Source organism: Hemiscyllium ocellatum, chromosome 42, assembly GCF_020745735.1.
Source record: "Hemiscyllium ocellatum isolate sHemOce1 chromosome 42, sHemOce1.pat.X.cur, whole genome shotgun sequence".
Taxonomy (NCBI): Eukaryota; Metazoa; Chordata; class Chondrichthyes; order Orectolobiformes; family Hemiscylliidae; genus Hemiscyllium; species Hemiscyllium ocellatum.
The window spans coordinates 17412514-17428620 of NC_083442.1; the positions used below are offsets into that span (position 1 = coordinate 17412514).

A 16107-nucleotide genomic window follows, 5' to 3' on the forward strand; every position below is an offset into this window, starting at 1 on the left:
TCTGGATACACTCCTCCATCATTTGTTATTATGGCCAAAACAGAGATTGCTGGAAAATTTCAGCAGGTCGGTCGGCATCTGCGAAGAGAAATCAGAGTTAATTTTTCAAAACTGTTCCGAGGAAGGGTCACTGGACCCGAAATTTTAACGCTGCTTTCGCTCACAGATGCTGAGTTTCTCCAGCAATTTCTGCTTTGTTTCAGATTCAGATTCAAATTCAGTGAGTTTGCAGATGTCACCAAAACTGATGGTGGACAGTGAAGGTTCTCTCAGAGTACAACGGGACCTTGATCAAATGGGCTGAAGAGTGACAGATAGAGTTTAATTTAAATAAATGCTGCATTTTGGAAAGGCAAATCAGGGCAGGACTTACACCCTTAACGGTAAGGTCGTGGGGAGTGTTGCTGAACAAAGAGACCTTGGAGTGCACGTTCACAGCTGAAAGTGGAGTGCCGGGTAGACAGGGTGATGATATGCTTTTCTTTACTGGTCAGAGCATTGAGTATAGTGATTGGGAGGTCATGTTGAGGCTGGACAGGACATTGGTTAGGCTACTTCTAGAATATTGCCTCCTATCGAAAGGATGTTGTTAAACTTGAAAGGGTGCAGAAAAAGATGTATAAGGATGTTGCCAGGGTTGGAAGGTTTGAGCTATAGGGAGAGGCTGAAAAGGCTGGGGTTACTTTCCCCGCAGCATCGAAGGCTGAGGGGTGACCTTATAGATGTTAATAAAAACATGAGGGGGACGGAGAGGGTGATTAGTCAAGGTATTTTCCCTAGGGGAGGAGAGTCCAAAACTAGAGGGCATGGGTTTACAGTGAGGGGAGGAAAGGTATAAAAGAGACCTAAGGGGGCAGCTTTTTCACACAGAGGGTGGTACGTGTATGGAATGAGCTACAGAGGAAGTGATGGAGGCTGGTACAATTACTGCATTTAAAAGGCATCTGGATGGGTATATGAATAGGAAGGAATTAGAGGGAAATGGGCCAGATGCTGGTAAATGGCACTAGATTAGTTTAGGATATCTGGTTAGCATGGACATGTTGGACCGACGGGCCTGTTTCCACACTGGACAACACTGATTTCAAGCATTCGCAGTCCTTTTGTGACTGAGGCCGTTTATTTGCATGTTGGGAGGTTTCACAAGTGCAGAAAAGCATTGGGTAACAGGGAATACAAAACCACAACACACTACGTTTTCCTGTACTGATGGATTTTATTAAAAAAAAAGTATATTAATACAAATGTAGAAGTATAACAAATGTGTTGAGAAGCCTTTGATTTGGAGAGTTGACATACTATGTACAGCTTACATGTCAGGCTGTGTAGTGACTTGAATGAGGCTTTTTGTTTCTGAAATGAGTCCAGAGGCTGCACCCTTAACGGCCAGCCAGTCAATGAGTCACTCTCCAAACTCTGTTCACTGTAACCACATTGCCAAAGAAAATCATCTTTCAGCTGAGCTGCATCTCGGGACAGTGAAGATTGAGTCTCATTTAAAACAGAAATAGCTGAACTTGCCGGGTGACCTCATTTTTAACTCGAGAAAACAGAATTGAATCTGTGCCCGTCCTTTCTAACCAGCCGGTCAGATTCACAGCGCTCGCTCCTGGCGATCGGTTAACCAGAGCAAGGCTACACTCTCGAGTCAATGCCTGGTCCTTGCAAGGATGGGGAGGAGAGGGGGGCTGTGGGCAAGGTGTTGGCTGCTGAAAGATTGGCCCTCTGACAATTCCTGCAGACCTGACCAGGCCCAGGAGAAGGCTGACCAGGCCTGGCAGTTGTGTCATGCTTTGAGAAACAGGAAGGGCTAAGGGCTGTCATCCCTCAGTGAGTTAGTGCCAACCCCAGCCCTGGCACCACCTTATGCCCCCTGCCAGGCCTCACTGGCACTTTACGCCCTGTGCCTTCATCTTCTTTTCTTTCCACCACTGTTTTCGGTTCGCTCTCCTCCCTTTATTCTTCTTTCTCTTTGGCGCCACCCCCCTCGGTTCCAGCGGGTTGAGCCGGTGGGGGATGGCTCCTCGTTTCCACGGCAACTGGCTTACTCTGAGCAGGAGCGTTTCTGTTTGCTTTGGCCACACCCATCTGGAAGTGAGAAACCGGATGGATTTTGATGTAAGTCATCGTCACAATGCCCGGTCCCCACAGATTATTACATTGTTTTAAAACAATCTGAGCCCAGTCTAACATCGGGAGAGTTGTTAATATTTATTCCAAGACAAATTTAACCACTTTCGAGCACCTGGAGATCAGAAATATATATTCAGGCCACGCATGAAAGTTCCCCGATGCAGCACCTGGGAAGGCCCTACATTTGCAGTCTGAGTTTAGGCAAGAACATCGTCTGAGACAAGACAGGGCAATATCAAAGGCTGTCTATTGCAGCCAAATCTTGTCAATGATGGAACTGCTGAAAGACAAGGGTTGAAGAGATGAGGGAGATAAATTTCACAACTAACTCGTTCTGTCAGTGCAATGTTATGGCAGCTAATAAACTCTTCTACCATTAGACTACAGGAGCAGGAGTAGGCCATTCAGCCCATCGGGTCTGCACTGCCACTCAATGAGATCCTGGCTAACCCTAGACTCCACTGCCCTGCTTTTTTACATGTAATCCTTGATTCCCTTCCAGATTAGAAATCTGTCACAGCCTCGAATATACAATCATGGATTCCCTACCATTGAGTCTGCACAATCATTCGAAACACAACAGCCCTCCAACTGATCTCCTTAACCCACAGTTCCCCTGGTTATCTCACCTAGCCTACACATCCCTGGACACTATGGGTAATTTAGCCAATCCACCCTAACCTGCACATCTTTGCACTGTGGGAGGAATCGAGAGCACCCAACAGACTGTTCTCCCTGGAGTGTTGGAGGCTGAAGGATGATCTTATGGAGGTTTATAAAATCATGAGGGGCATGGAGAGGGTGAATGGACAAGGTCTTTTCCCTAGGGTAGGGGAGTTCAGAACTAGAGGGCATTAGTTTAAGGTGAGAGGGGAAAGATTTAAAAGGGACCTAAGGGGCAACTTTTTTCACACAGAGGGTAATGTGTGAATGGCATGAGCTGCCAGAGAAGTGGTGGAGGCTGGTACAATTACAACACTTAAAAGGCATCTGGATGGGTATATGAATAGGTTTAGAGGGATATGGGCCAAATGCTGGCAAGTGGGACTAGATTAATTTAGGATATCTGGTCAGCATGGATGAGTTGCACTGAAAGGTCTGTTTCCGTACTGTATGTCTTTATAACTCTATTTGGCAGCCAACTCTGATCTCCCTACAGTTTCAGAGTTTACAATTCCAGTTAATAGCCAACTCAGCAGCTTTAATATCGTACAGCTTCCCAAGACGTTTCATTGAGGCATTACCTCAGAAAACTGACAGCAGATCACCTCAGGAAATATTTGAACAGGTGTCAGAAAGCTTGGTCAAAGAAGCAACTTCAAGACTGCAAAGTACAATAGGGGGGGGTGAGAGAGAATTTTGAATTGATGAACGCGACAAATATCTTGGATTTTAGTTGCTCCAACTCAATGTGGGATAGCCCTGAGTTGTCAGGGCAGAGCAACATGAACTGACTGAGAATGACACACCTGTGTCAAAGCATATAGCTGAAATAGAGCCCATATATTCATTGGAAAGGACAGTACAGAGTACTTTGAAACAGGAATCTTAAACGTGCAGGGAACACATTTAGAATGGCCGATGTTCACAGAAAAATGAGATAGTGGATGCACTGGTAGTCAGATTTTGAGATGTGGGAGAAATCCTGAGACAATTGGAATTTTTAAAAGATTTATTTATTTGAGATAAGTGTGTGGTGGTGGCTCGGCCCAGCATTTATTGCCTGTCCCTAGTTGCCCTTGAGAAGGTGAGGGTGAGCTGCCTTCTTGAATCACTGCACTTAAAGTACTGTGGGTTGACCCACAATGCCCTTAAGGTGGGAATTCCAGGATTTTGACCCAGTGACAGTAAAGGAATGGTGATATATTTCCCAGTCAGGATGGCGAGTGGCTCGGAGGGGAACCGGCAGGGGGTGGTGCTCCCATATACCTGCTGCCCTTGTCCTTCTAGATGGAAGTAATCATGGGTTTGAAAGGTGCTGTCTGAGGACCTTTGGTGTATGTCTGCAGTGCATCTTATAGATATTTGGGGGCGGCACAGTGGCTCAGTGGTTAACACTGCTGCCTCACAGCAAAAGGGACCTGGGTTCGATTCCAATCTTGGGCAGACTGTCTGTGTGGAGTTTGCAAATTCTCCCCGTGTCTGCGTGGGTTTCCTCCGGGTGCTCCGGTTTCCTCCCACAGTCCTAAGATGTGCAGGTTAGGGTGGATTGGCCATGCTAAATTGCCCATTGCGTTCAGGGATGTGTAGGTTAGGTGCATTAGTTAGGGGAAATGTAGGGTAATAGGGTAGGGTAATGGGTCTGAGCGGGTAACGCTTCGGAGGGTCGGTGTGGACTTGTTGGGCCGAAGGGCCTGTTTCCACACTGTAGGGATTCTCTGATTCTATTCTATTAGGCCACTATTGGAATATTGCCTGCAATTCTGGTCGCCTTCCTATTGGAAAGATGGTGTGAAACTTGAAAGTGCTCAGGAGAGATTTACAGGGATGTTGCCAGGGTTGGAGGGTTTGAGCTACAGGGAGAGGCTGAATAGGCTGGGGCTGTTTTCCCTGGAGCAACGGAGGGGTGACTTTATAGTGGTTTATAAAATCATGAGGGGCATGGATAAGCTAAATAGTCAAAATCTTTTACCTGGGGCTGGGGAATCCAGAACTAGAGGACATAGGTTTAGAGTGAGAGGGGAAAGATATAAAAGAGACCTATAGGGCCACTTTTTCACGCAGAGGGTGTTACGTGTATGGAATGAGCTGCCAGAGGATGTGGTGGAGGCTGGTACAATTGCAACATTTAAAAGGCATCTGGATGGGTATATGAATAGGAAGGGTTTGGAGGGAGGTAAAAACAATGATTGAAGATGCTGGAAACCAGATTCTGGATTAGTGGTGCTGGAAGAGCACAGCAGTTCAGGCAGCATCCAAAGTGCAGCGAAATCGACGTTTCGGGCAAAAGCCCTTCATCAGGAATCAGGTTTGGAGGGATACAGGTCAGGTGCTGACAGGTGGGAGTGGATTGAGTTGGGATATCTGGTCGGCATGGACATGTTGGACCGAAGGGCCTGCTTCTGAGCTGTACATCTCTATGCCTCTGACTCTATGATTCTAGCCCTTCTAGATGGAAGTGGTCATGGGTTTGGAAGGTGCTGTCTGAGGATCTTTGGTGGAAGAAACTGATCGAAAAAGGGAAGGAAACAGAAAAAACAGCTAATGACAGGTCAATTAGCTTAAAATCTGAAATTAGGCAAATGTTCAAAACTATTACAAAGAATGGAATCACAGAGCATTTCCAAATATATAGTATAATCAGGCTTTTGGCTTCAAGTTGGGTCTGAAAAATTAATTGGAAGGTAACTAGCAATATCGATAAGTGGCAAGTCAGTGGATGCAATATGTGAATTTTCAAAAGGTGTTTGATAAGGTACTTGTATAAAGGTACTTCATGAGATGGGAACCCACAATGTTGAGACAGTAAAATAGCAAGGAGAGGGGACTGGGCTAACAAATAGAAAAGAGAGTTGGGATAGGTGGAGTATTTACAGAATGGCAACCCATGATTAATGGAGTGCTACAGGATCTTGCTGAGACTACAATTATTTATGTCAATGATTGTGATGAAGGAAATGATTGTTCTGTTGCCAAGTTTGAAGATGACACCAAAATAGCTGAGAAGGCCAGTTCTGTGGATGACACAAAGAGATTACAAATGGACACCGATATATTAAGTCAGAGGGCAAAATCTCAGCAGGTGAAATATCACGTGGGAAAATGCGATGTTGTTAAGTTTGGCGGAGAGAGTAGAAAAGGCCATAAGAAACTGGAACAGAAGGAAGCTGTGTGGTGCCTCAAACCTACTTCACCATTCAATCGGATCATGGTTAATCCGATATTCCTCATGCCCATTTTCCCGCCCTTTGCCTGTAATCCTTCACTCCGCAACTAATCAAGAATCCATCTCAACCTCCAATGTAAATAAGGACTGTGCTCTGACAGCTCTCTGTGGGAAGGAGTTCCAAAGACCCCAATTGGAAGGAATTCCTCCTCACCTCAGTCTTAATTGGTGCCCCTTTATTCTGAGACTATGCCCTCTGCTCCTAGATTCACCCAAAAGGGGAAACCACCTCTTTACCCCATCAATCCCCTTAAGAATCCTATAGGTTTTGGATATAGGTTTGCTCGCTGAGCTGGAAGGTTCATTTCCAGATGTTTCGTCACTCTACTCGGTAACATCTTCAGTGGGTCTCAGGTGAAGCACTACTGCTGATTCTTGCTTTCTATTTGTACGTTTGGGTTTCTTTGGGCTGGTGATATCATTTCCTGTTCTTTTTCTCAGGGGATGGTACATATAAATAGAAAACAGGAATCAGCAGCAGTGCTTCACCTGGAGGCCCACTGAGGATGTTACCGAGTTGGGTGACGAAACGTCCGGAAATGAACCTTCCAGCTCAGCAAGCACACCTACATCCAGAACCTCAACCTGAGCTACAACGCTTCTCAAAACTTGCTAATCATATAGGTATTAATGAGATCACCTCTCATTTTCCTAAACTTCTTGAGTAGAGTCGCAACCTATTCAGCCTTTGCTTATCAGACAATCCCCCCATCCCCGGCATCATCCTCGTGAACCTTGTCCTGTCTCTAATGAAATAACATCTTGCCTTTAGATAACGGGAGCAGAACTGCTCATAGTAATCCAGATGTGGTCTCACCAGTAATTTATACAGTTCCCTACTCTTATACTCCAACCCCCTTGAAATAAGGGTCAACATTCCACTAGCCTTCCTGATTACCTGCTGTCCCTGTATGCTCGCTTTCTGCATCTCATGCACAAGTACCACAAGTCCTTTTATGTTATAGCTTTCTGTTTCACTCCATTCAAATAATATTTTGCTCTTACGCTCTCCCTTCTGAAAGGGACAACTTTGCATTTTCCCACATTATACTCCATTTGCCAATGTTTTACCTACCTACTTAATCATGAAGTTAAGCAATATATTATTTAAAAAATTGCAGAAAGCTACAGCACAGACGGGGTCTATATGCACAAATCATGAAAGCTGACATTCAATTCACCAGGTAAAAGGAAAAGCAAATGGCATGTTGGCCTTCGTTTCAAACAGAACTGCGTTTAGAAGCGGGGAGGTTTTGTTAAAACCATTCAAGGCACTAATCGGACCACACCTTGAATAAAGAGAATCTCACAGCGTGGAAGCAGGCCATTCAGCCCATCGAGTCTCAAGACTCTCTGAAAAGCATCTCACCCAGCCACACACAATCCTGGTAATTCTGCATTTCCCATGGCCAATCCACCTAACCTACATTTCCTGCATACTGTGGACAATTTAGCATGGCCAATCCACCTGACCCGCACATCTTTGGACTGTGGGAGGAAACTTGAGCACCTGGAGGACAGACACAGGAGAACATGCAAACTCCACACAGATAGTCACGCAAGGGTGGAAACTGTGAACAGTTTAGGGCCTCTTAACTATGCCAAGATCTCCTGGTATTGGAGGCAATCCAGAAAAGGCTGATCTTGGATACAAAGGTATTTTTCTTATGAGGGAGTAGGTTGGGCCTGTACTCAATGGAGCTTAGAAGAATGAGAGGTGACCTTATTGAAACATGCAAAATTGTTAGGGACTTTGATAGGGTAGACGCTGAGATTGTTTCCCCTGTGGGACAGTCTAGAGCCAGAGGGCATTATCCAGAGTAAAGGCTCACATATCTAAGACAGAGAAGAGAAGGATTTTATTTCTCTCTCTGAGGGTTCTGACACTCCGGAATTCTTTACCATAGACAGCTGTAGAGACCGAGTGTTGGGAGTGTATATTCAAGGTTGAGATAGAGAGATATTTAATCAGTAAAAGGGCTATGGGGAAAAGGCAGAAAAGTGGAGTTGAGGATCATCCACAATCTCACTGAATGGTAGACCACACTGGATGGGCCAAATGGCCTAGATCTGACTTATTTTAGATTGGGTATTAAGACCAGAAACCATGCTGAAAAAAAAATCAGACCCCATCCACAGGCATATTATATCCAGGTTCCAGTTGTCAATGGGGTTCGGTGACTGTAAAGACTGTAGAGATTTTTAAAGGCTCTGCAGATAATCAGAACATCCACTTTAATGGAACAACTGACTTCCACAATGCATTGTTGTGTGCGAATACTGGAATATGGCTGGATGGTAATGTGCAGTTAAGGGGATAGGATGGGAGATAGCAAGACGGATTATCCCAGTGTTGACTGCTTGTATTGAAAGGAACATGCCTGTGCTGGACCAGTAGACTCTACATGCTCCGAATGTGAAAGAGTTACCTCCAGTCCAGTCTATGTCACAGAGATTGATTAAGCAGTCTGTGCACACCAGAACAACAAATGATCTAATTAATCCCAAAGGCTTTGAAAATAATGAGAAATCAAGTCGCTGCAAACAGTTGGAACTACAATTATTTTGGCTCTCTTCATGGTATCAACTCTGACTCATAAAACTATCATCATGTGACTTTGAGAATGAATAATGCTATAACTAATGTTCTACCACAATGTAAAGTTTCTTTAGTTTACTAACTGGGTATCCAAAACAAAGACAGATAACAATGGGCAGTCAGAAAGGAGATAAAGGCAGGAGTTAGATACTTTGAACACCACAGTGTCTCATGCCTCGTACATACTTGAATAAATGAATTAGAGGTTGACACAGATATTTTGGCTCCTCATACCTGCCCTGTTATTTTGATCATGGTTAATATTATTGTGCTCTCAACCTTTGGCCTGTCTATTCCTCACATTGTTGACTGACAAAGAAGTCAAAGAGTCCATCCACCTCAGCCTTCACAGTCATCAATCGGCCTGCCTCTACTGCTCTCTGGGGGAAGAGAGTTCCACATACTGACAACAATCTGAAAGGAAAATGTTTTCTCATCAAGGTCTTGAATGGGAGACAATTTAACTTCAAGCTGACCCCACTAACTCCTGGACTCTTCCAAAATGTTGCATCTGCTCAGCATGCAGCCCGAGAAGCCCCATCACTATCTTTCCTATTCCAGTGAGATCACTTTTCGTTCTTTTTAAACTCCGAGTGATCCACAGGCCCAGCCTGCCCAACCTTTCCTCATGAGATACCATCAGGAATCAGTGCAGTCAACCTGCAGTCCTGTTCTCTTCAGCAACCTACACATCTTCATTCCTGATGAAGGGCTTTTGCCTGCATTGTTGACTCTCCCGCCCCTTGGATGCTGCCTGACCTGCTGTGCTTTTCCAGCACCAATCTAATCTCCAGCATCTGCGGTCCTCACTCTCGCCAAATATAGAAAAACTGTGTCACATATCACTCTCTTTGTAAAAACAAAAATCAGCATTCCAACTCTGTGACAGTGGAAGCCCTATATGGTTCATGGACTGACCTTGAGATAACGCTTTCACATTCGAAAGGCATAGAGTCTACTAGTCCAGTGCAGGCACGTTCCTTTCAATACAAGCAGTCCTACTCATTTGTTGACCTTCACATTAATTCTTTTTTGTGATTCATGTACTAGGACAGTATGGAGTTTGCACATTCGCCCTGTGTCTGTATGAGTTTCCTCCAGATGCTTTGGTTTCCTCCCACAGTCGAAAGATGTGCAGGTTAGGGTGGATTGGCCATGGGAAATTACCCATAGTGTCCATGGATGTGTAGGCTAGTTGAATTAGCCTTGGGTCTAGATTAGAGTGGTGCTGGAGAAGCACAGCAGGCCAGGCAGCATCTGAGGAGCAGGAAAATCGACGTTTCGGGCAAAAGCCCTTCATCAATATTAGCCATGGGGAATGCAGGGTTACTTGGATGGTGGGGTCTGGGTGGGATGCTCTTCAGAGGTGTGGGCTTGATGGGTCAAATGGCCCTTTTCCTCATTGCAGGGATTCTATGATAAGACAGTCACTCTGAACATGGTATCTTCCCTGATCTGCCTCCAATGCCAGTAGATCCTTAGGTAAAGGGACCCAAACTATTCAGGTCTAGCCTGGCGTAGTTTTACCAAAACATGTGCACTCTTTTTCCTTCGAACAAAGCTCTAGGGGGTCTGTCAGGCACCCCCTCAGAGCCCCCGGCACTACCGATACTTGGTGGTTCTGTGCATCATCAAATCAAACCTCTACACACCCAATGCCAACAGTCTTTTCATTTCCTGATTGGTCCACGATTGCCAACTTGCTCTCATGCCCTGAGCATCCTCCCTCAACCTGTCCACGTGCTCAACTCTGAACACTTCAGAAACCTGAGAGTCTCAGGATTCACTACATTTGCACGTGTTGTTCCCATGCCACAGATTTTGAAAGAGCTCAGACACTTCTCCACATAATGGTGGATAAGGGATTAGGATGGGTGGATGGGGTCAGGGTTTGCGATAGAGGAGACCCTGCAGCTACCAAACAAGGCATCAGTGACAGTACAATGCCAGGGCTGACTCACTGGACGACACACCAACTCATTGTCTGTCTGTGCTGAGTGGGAGCTAATGGCAGCCAGGTCTGTGACAGAGACAAAACTCAGCCAGAGTACTCAGTGTTGATCAGCTTTCAGGGAGGATTGCCAGAGCAGTGAGCCAGCAGCATTCTGTACCTCAGCTTCACTGTAATGGAGGGGGATTATCTCCATTCACCACAGTGAGGGGCGTCTCACCCAGTACCTGGGAGGCAGGGGGCCCTCTCACAGTCAGTGCGGCAAAGGGTTTTCTGTCTCAGCTTGGGGAGGGATGTGTCCAGATCGTAGTATCGGGCCAGAGGTGGAGGGACAGAGACCACCAGATTGCAGTCTCAAAGAAGACGTGTGTGCACTGTGCGCATATGTCGGGGGTATGCGCTGCATTTGCGGGTAGTGTGTGTGGGGGTAGTGTGTGTGTGTGGGGGTGGGGGTGGGGGTGGTGTTGCATGTGGGGTAGTGTGTGTGGGGGTGGTGGCGCGTGTGGGGGTGCGTGTATGGGGGTGGTGGTGCTTGTTGGGGTAGTGTGTGTGGGGGGGGTGGTGGTGCGTGTGGGGGTAGTGTGTGTGGGGGTGGGGGTGCGTGTGGGGGTAGTGCGTCTGGGGTGGGGGTGCATGTGGTGGTAGTGTGTGTGGAGGTGGTGCATGTGTGAGGTGGTGGGTGTGACAGGTTGTGAGTGCGGCCAGAGCAAAGGACAAGGGGGTTGTGCATGATGCTGAAAGGAGGACTGAGATGTAAAGAGGGGGGAAATGAAGATGTGTAAAGGAGAACATGGGTCCAGTCAGCTAAAAGCTGAGTCAATAAGTCATGGCTCTCACATACTGCCAGACTTGGTGAGGAACAGAATTATCCTGCTGAGAATCTGCACCAGAGATTGAGGACAACGCAAGTTACTAACCAGGACATTCACAAGCCCTGTATTTAACACACTTTTCTCTATGCCTGATCCCCCTATTAAGTAATGGTTTATTGCCTCACCAGTAGGAAATGCCCCATGGCATAAAGAACTTAGCTCTCAGACATTTGTACTGCTGTTTTGGTTGGGAAGTTGATAGTTTAGTGATAATATCACAAGATAATTAATCCAGACACCCAGGGAATGTCCTGGGGACCTGGGTTCAAATCCTGCCACAGCAGATGGTGGAATTTGAAATTAGTTTTAAAAAAGCAAAAATTTGAAATTAAGAATCTAATGATGAACATGAAACTATTGTCAATTGTCGAGGAAAACCCATCTGGTTCACCAATGTCCATTAGGGAAGAAAATCTGCCATCCTTACCAGGTCTGGCCTACATGTGACCCAGAGCAACTTGGCTGACTCTTAACAATCAGGGAATAAACACTAGCCTGGCCAGTGACGCCCACATCCATAAATGAATTAAAAAATTCTTGGGAGACTGACCCTCTAACGCTGTATTCAAAAAGGATAGTCGGAAAACATTTTTCTCCAAGATTTTACAACATTGGAACTCAGCCAGCACAGTGAAAAGGTCATTGAACAAACATACCTGCTGGTTCGGAGTCTCCTCCGAGGGCCTGGGAGGGAAGGTACAGGGAGCTCGGCCGTGGTGGATGTGATAAGGCAGTAACATATTGGGGTCCAGAGGTACCCAGGGCACTGAGAGAGTCGAAGGAGGTGGAGGGAGTGTGCTGTGGGCAGCATGGAGGTTGTAGGCTGCTCTAGTGTACTTCCCTCCTTGAGAGCTGCGATAGATAGTTATGGACGAGTCTCCCGAGGAGTGACTCAACAGGTATTTGCCCTCTGATAAACTAGAGTTTAAACAAAGAAAGTTATCAGCCACAATAGTATGATAAACTCAGGCAATCTCGTCCTCCAGTACAGGAAAACGTGTAGAATCTGTGTAAATTCATTGATTAGTCGCCAGGGTATAATGCATTACAGCACCGTCCACTCTTGCCTAGGCTGGGCTTACACTGAGAAGCAATGTGTAAAACCACAAAATTTCCTCTCGCTCCAAGTCCAAAACAAAGGGACGGGGAGAGAAAATAACAGTCTGCAGTGATTGGAAGGAGAACGAGTTCCAATCTAGCCCAATCAGGGAGCCCTGGCTGACAGATATAAACAGGAGTGTACCTGCACACAAACAACATGGGTGCTAGGAAAAAAAAGCACTACCGCAAAAAAAATTTAAAAAAAACAAACAGGAGTGTCACCGGCCACTCAGGTGATTCCTTTCTTCCTGGTGGTGGAAATTTGAATAAAGATGCGTGCACCTTGTGTCTCCCACCTGCACACACATACAACATGGGTGCTGGGGAAAATATAAGCACTACCACAGTTAGGCGCTAGTGTGGGGGGAAAATGAAACAACAGAGAGAAGAAAAGAAAAAAGAAAAAAAAAAGAGCAGGAGTGTCAGACCTCCTTTTGCGCCAGTGAGCTATCTCTGAGGGAGCTGGATCAGTGTCAAGGATTCGTCACATGTCAATAACGCGTGACTAAAAAGAAAAAAAGGAAAAATGAAAAAAAAAACGACTGTACCTGCACACACAGATGGGCGCTGGGGAAAAAATAAGCACTACCACAAAAAAAGTTAAAAAATAAACAAACATGAGTGTCACTGGCCACTCAGGTATCTCCTTTTTTCCTGGTGGTGGAAACTGAATAAAGATTCGTGCACCTTGTTCCCTCTCACTCTGTCTCACACCTACACACACACACACACACACACACACACACACAATATGGGTGCTGGGGAAAATATAAGCACTACTGCAGTTAGGCGCTAGTGTGGGGGTAGAAAATTTTAAAAATCAAATAGGAGTGTTACGCATTCCAAAATAAATAAATAAACAGGAGTGCATTGTTGTGTTAAAAAAAGAGAAAAAAAAACGAAAGGGGAAAAAATAAGAAAATAAATGAACAGGAGTGTCACTGGCTACTTCGTTGTTTGCTTTCTTCCTGGTACTGGAATATAATTAAAGATTTACGCATTTGTTGTTTCTCATTGTGTCTGACGCCTGCACACACACAACATGTGTGCTGGGGAAAAAAATAACCACTACTGCAGTTAGGCGGTAAGGTGGGGTAAAGGAAAAAAATAAATAGGTGTCTCAGACACTCTGTTCACTCTTAGCGCTGGGAAGGTAAAAGAGGAAAAAAAGGCTCAGTAGGAGTGTCAGGGGTCGTGCTCTCTCAAGGAGCCAGCTCAGAGCGAGCTGGGTCAGTGTCATACACTCTGAACGTATAAATAAAGGGTGACTTGGTGACGGGATACCAGACTTTGTGGAGTTATTTCAAGGTTGTGCAGGGGTCACATCTCGAAGCACTTCCCCAACAAAGTTGAAATTTGAGAACTCTCTCCCCCCAAATGTGACACAGGGGTTTGGAGGGGTTCTGCTGCTGTCATGGTATACAGCCAGAACTCTATTAGAGAATCCCTGCAGAACACCACTTACCCAAACTGCAGGAGCTAATTACTGCAAATGCTGGAATCCACTCTGAAAACAAATAAACTGCTGGAAATCACAGCAGGTCAGGCAGCATACATGGAGAGAGAGAGAGAGAGAGCGCGCACACGCGCAAGCTAATGTTTGGAGACGAGACAACTCTTCATCAGAGTCAAGATTAGAGTGGTGCTGGAAAAGCATAGCAGGTCAGGCATCATCCGAGGGGCAGGCTTCTGCCCGAAACGTCGATTTCCCTGCACCTCGCTGCTGCCTGACCTGCAGCGCTTTTCCAGCACCACTTTAATCTTGATTCTAATCGCCAGCATCCGCAGTACCCACTTCTGCCTTGTTGACTCTTCATGAGAGCTGATGTGAGGTGTGGAGGGAACAACATTTATGCAATAGTGTGGGGCGGTGGGGGGAGCGGGAAGGCTGCTGACAGTACAGATTAAGTTATCGGAATCTGAGAACGAACGTACTGTCTGGTACTTTAATGGCTTTCCTGTCCCTGCTTTAATTAACCTCCTTTGATTGTTGCTGGATAACTAGGAGCACTGTCATGGACAAGTGGATTCATATGGCTTACAGGGACTTGCACATCGAAGCATGGGGACTAAATTGTCTGAGTCTCAGGAGATCATACTGTGGTGGAATCTCTTCTTGGAATAGAGGACTGCATCCAGGTGGGGCTCCCCAGTAGCCGGTGTCAGAACCCCTGCTTTTCCTGACATGTACTGATGGCCTAGACTTGGTTGGCCAGGGCACAACTTTGGAATGGTGGAGGATGCAAATTTGGAAGCACTGTCAACTGGGAGGAAGACACAAAATGACATGGAAATGGTAAAAAAAAACGAATGCAGAGAAACACGATGTGACTCATTTTAGCTGATAAAACAAGGAGAAGCAATTGGAGATAAACGGATACAATTCTAAAGGGGGCACATGGACAGAGGGACCCAGGGATGCACATACAAATTAATGAAGGGGACAGCACAAGTTGAAAATGTAATGAATAAAGTATAGAAGACTTTATAAAGAAGACCACAGAGGTAAAATAAAGCACATAAAACTATAAAAGCATGATACCTGGACTTCAGGGATTGTGTTGTGAGGAGAGGTTGGACAAATTAGGCCTGTTTTCTCTAGAATATAAAAGGTTTAGGGGTGATCTGATCAAAATCTTTAAAATGTTAAAAGGAAAAGACAGGGGAGATAAAAGTAAACTGTTTCCACTGGTTTGGAATTCTAGAACGAGGCACACGGTCTGAGAATTATGGCCAGAGAGTTCAGGAAAGATGTCAGGGAACACCTCTGCACACAAAGGGTGGTGGATATCTGAAACACTCTTCCACTAAATGGCAAGTGATGCTGGGTCAGTTTGTTAATGTTAAGTCTGAGATAGCTAATATTTTGTTAAACAAAGATATTAAGGGGCCAAAGGCAGGAGTATGGAGTTGGGGCACAAATCAGCCATGATTGCTTAGAATGGCGGAGCAGGCTCAAGCCTGCTCCTGTGTTCCTATGAAACACTTGTTTAGCCATAACTGACATACTGCAGCCAGCCTTGGGCACCACAGTCTAGGCAGGATTTCAGAGGGTGATCTACGCACTTCAGTTACAAGGACAGAGAAGATGAGAGCCCTATATGGAGAAAAGATTAAGAAAAACTTTTAACTTCATTTGATTTAACTTCAAAATTAAGGGTGTGAAGAAACCAGTTAAGAAGAACTGTTTTCTTTGACAAAAGGAACTGGTGCTAGAAGAGACAGATTTAAGGTGATAGATAAATACAGGGATGGCCACCTGAGGAAAATCTTTACTTAGGCAACAAGGGTTTTAAGATGTGCAACATATTGTCAGATAGGGTCGGTTTTCAATGGAATTGGATAATTAACGGAAGGGTAAATATTTGTAGTGCCACAGGGAGGACGCGAGAATGGCACAGGGCAAGTTATTCTGGGAGAGAGCCAGCATAAAGCATAGAGGTTGAATGGCCTCTTTCTGTGCTGTAACCATTCTATGGTCATTTCCATAACGCATAACTTTAAACTGACCACTACCCATGATGAATGGGGCAAAACAAATGTCAGTGAGTATATGCCTGTCAAT

The 16107-nt window shown here is 45.4% G+C and overlaps 1 protein-coding gene across 2 annotated transcripts in view; it reads right to left on the minus strand.

Moving 5' to 3' along the window:
- Nucleotides 1-1196: 1196 nt before the first annotated feature.
- ice2 (interactor of little elongator complex ELL subunit 2) overlaps nucleotides 1197-16107 on the minus strand; it is a 95054-nt gene continuing 80143 nt past the window's right edge. Inside the window, exons 14-15 of one of the 2 annotated variants that reach the window (XM_060853905.1) lie at nucleotides 12098-12359; nucleotides 1197-2088 (exon numbers count right to left, since the gene is read on the minus strand). In XM_060853905.1, coding sequence (XP_060709888.1) covers nucleotides 1957-2088; nucleotides 12098-12359 — 394 coding nt within the window. In that variant the 3' untranslated portion in view covers nucleotides 1197-1956. The remainder of the gene's footprint in view (nucleotides 2089-12097; nucleotides 12360-16107) is intronic. The other variant, XM_060853906.1, reaches the window with a different exon arrangement.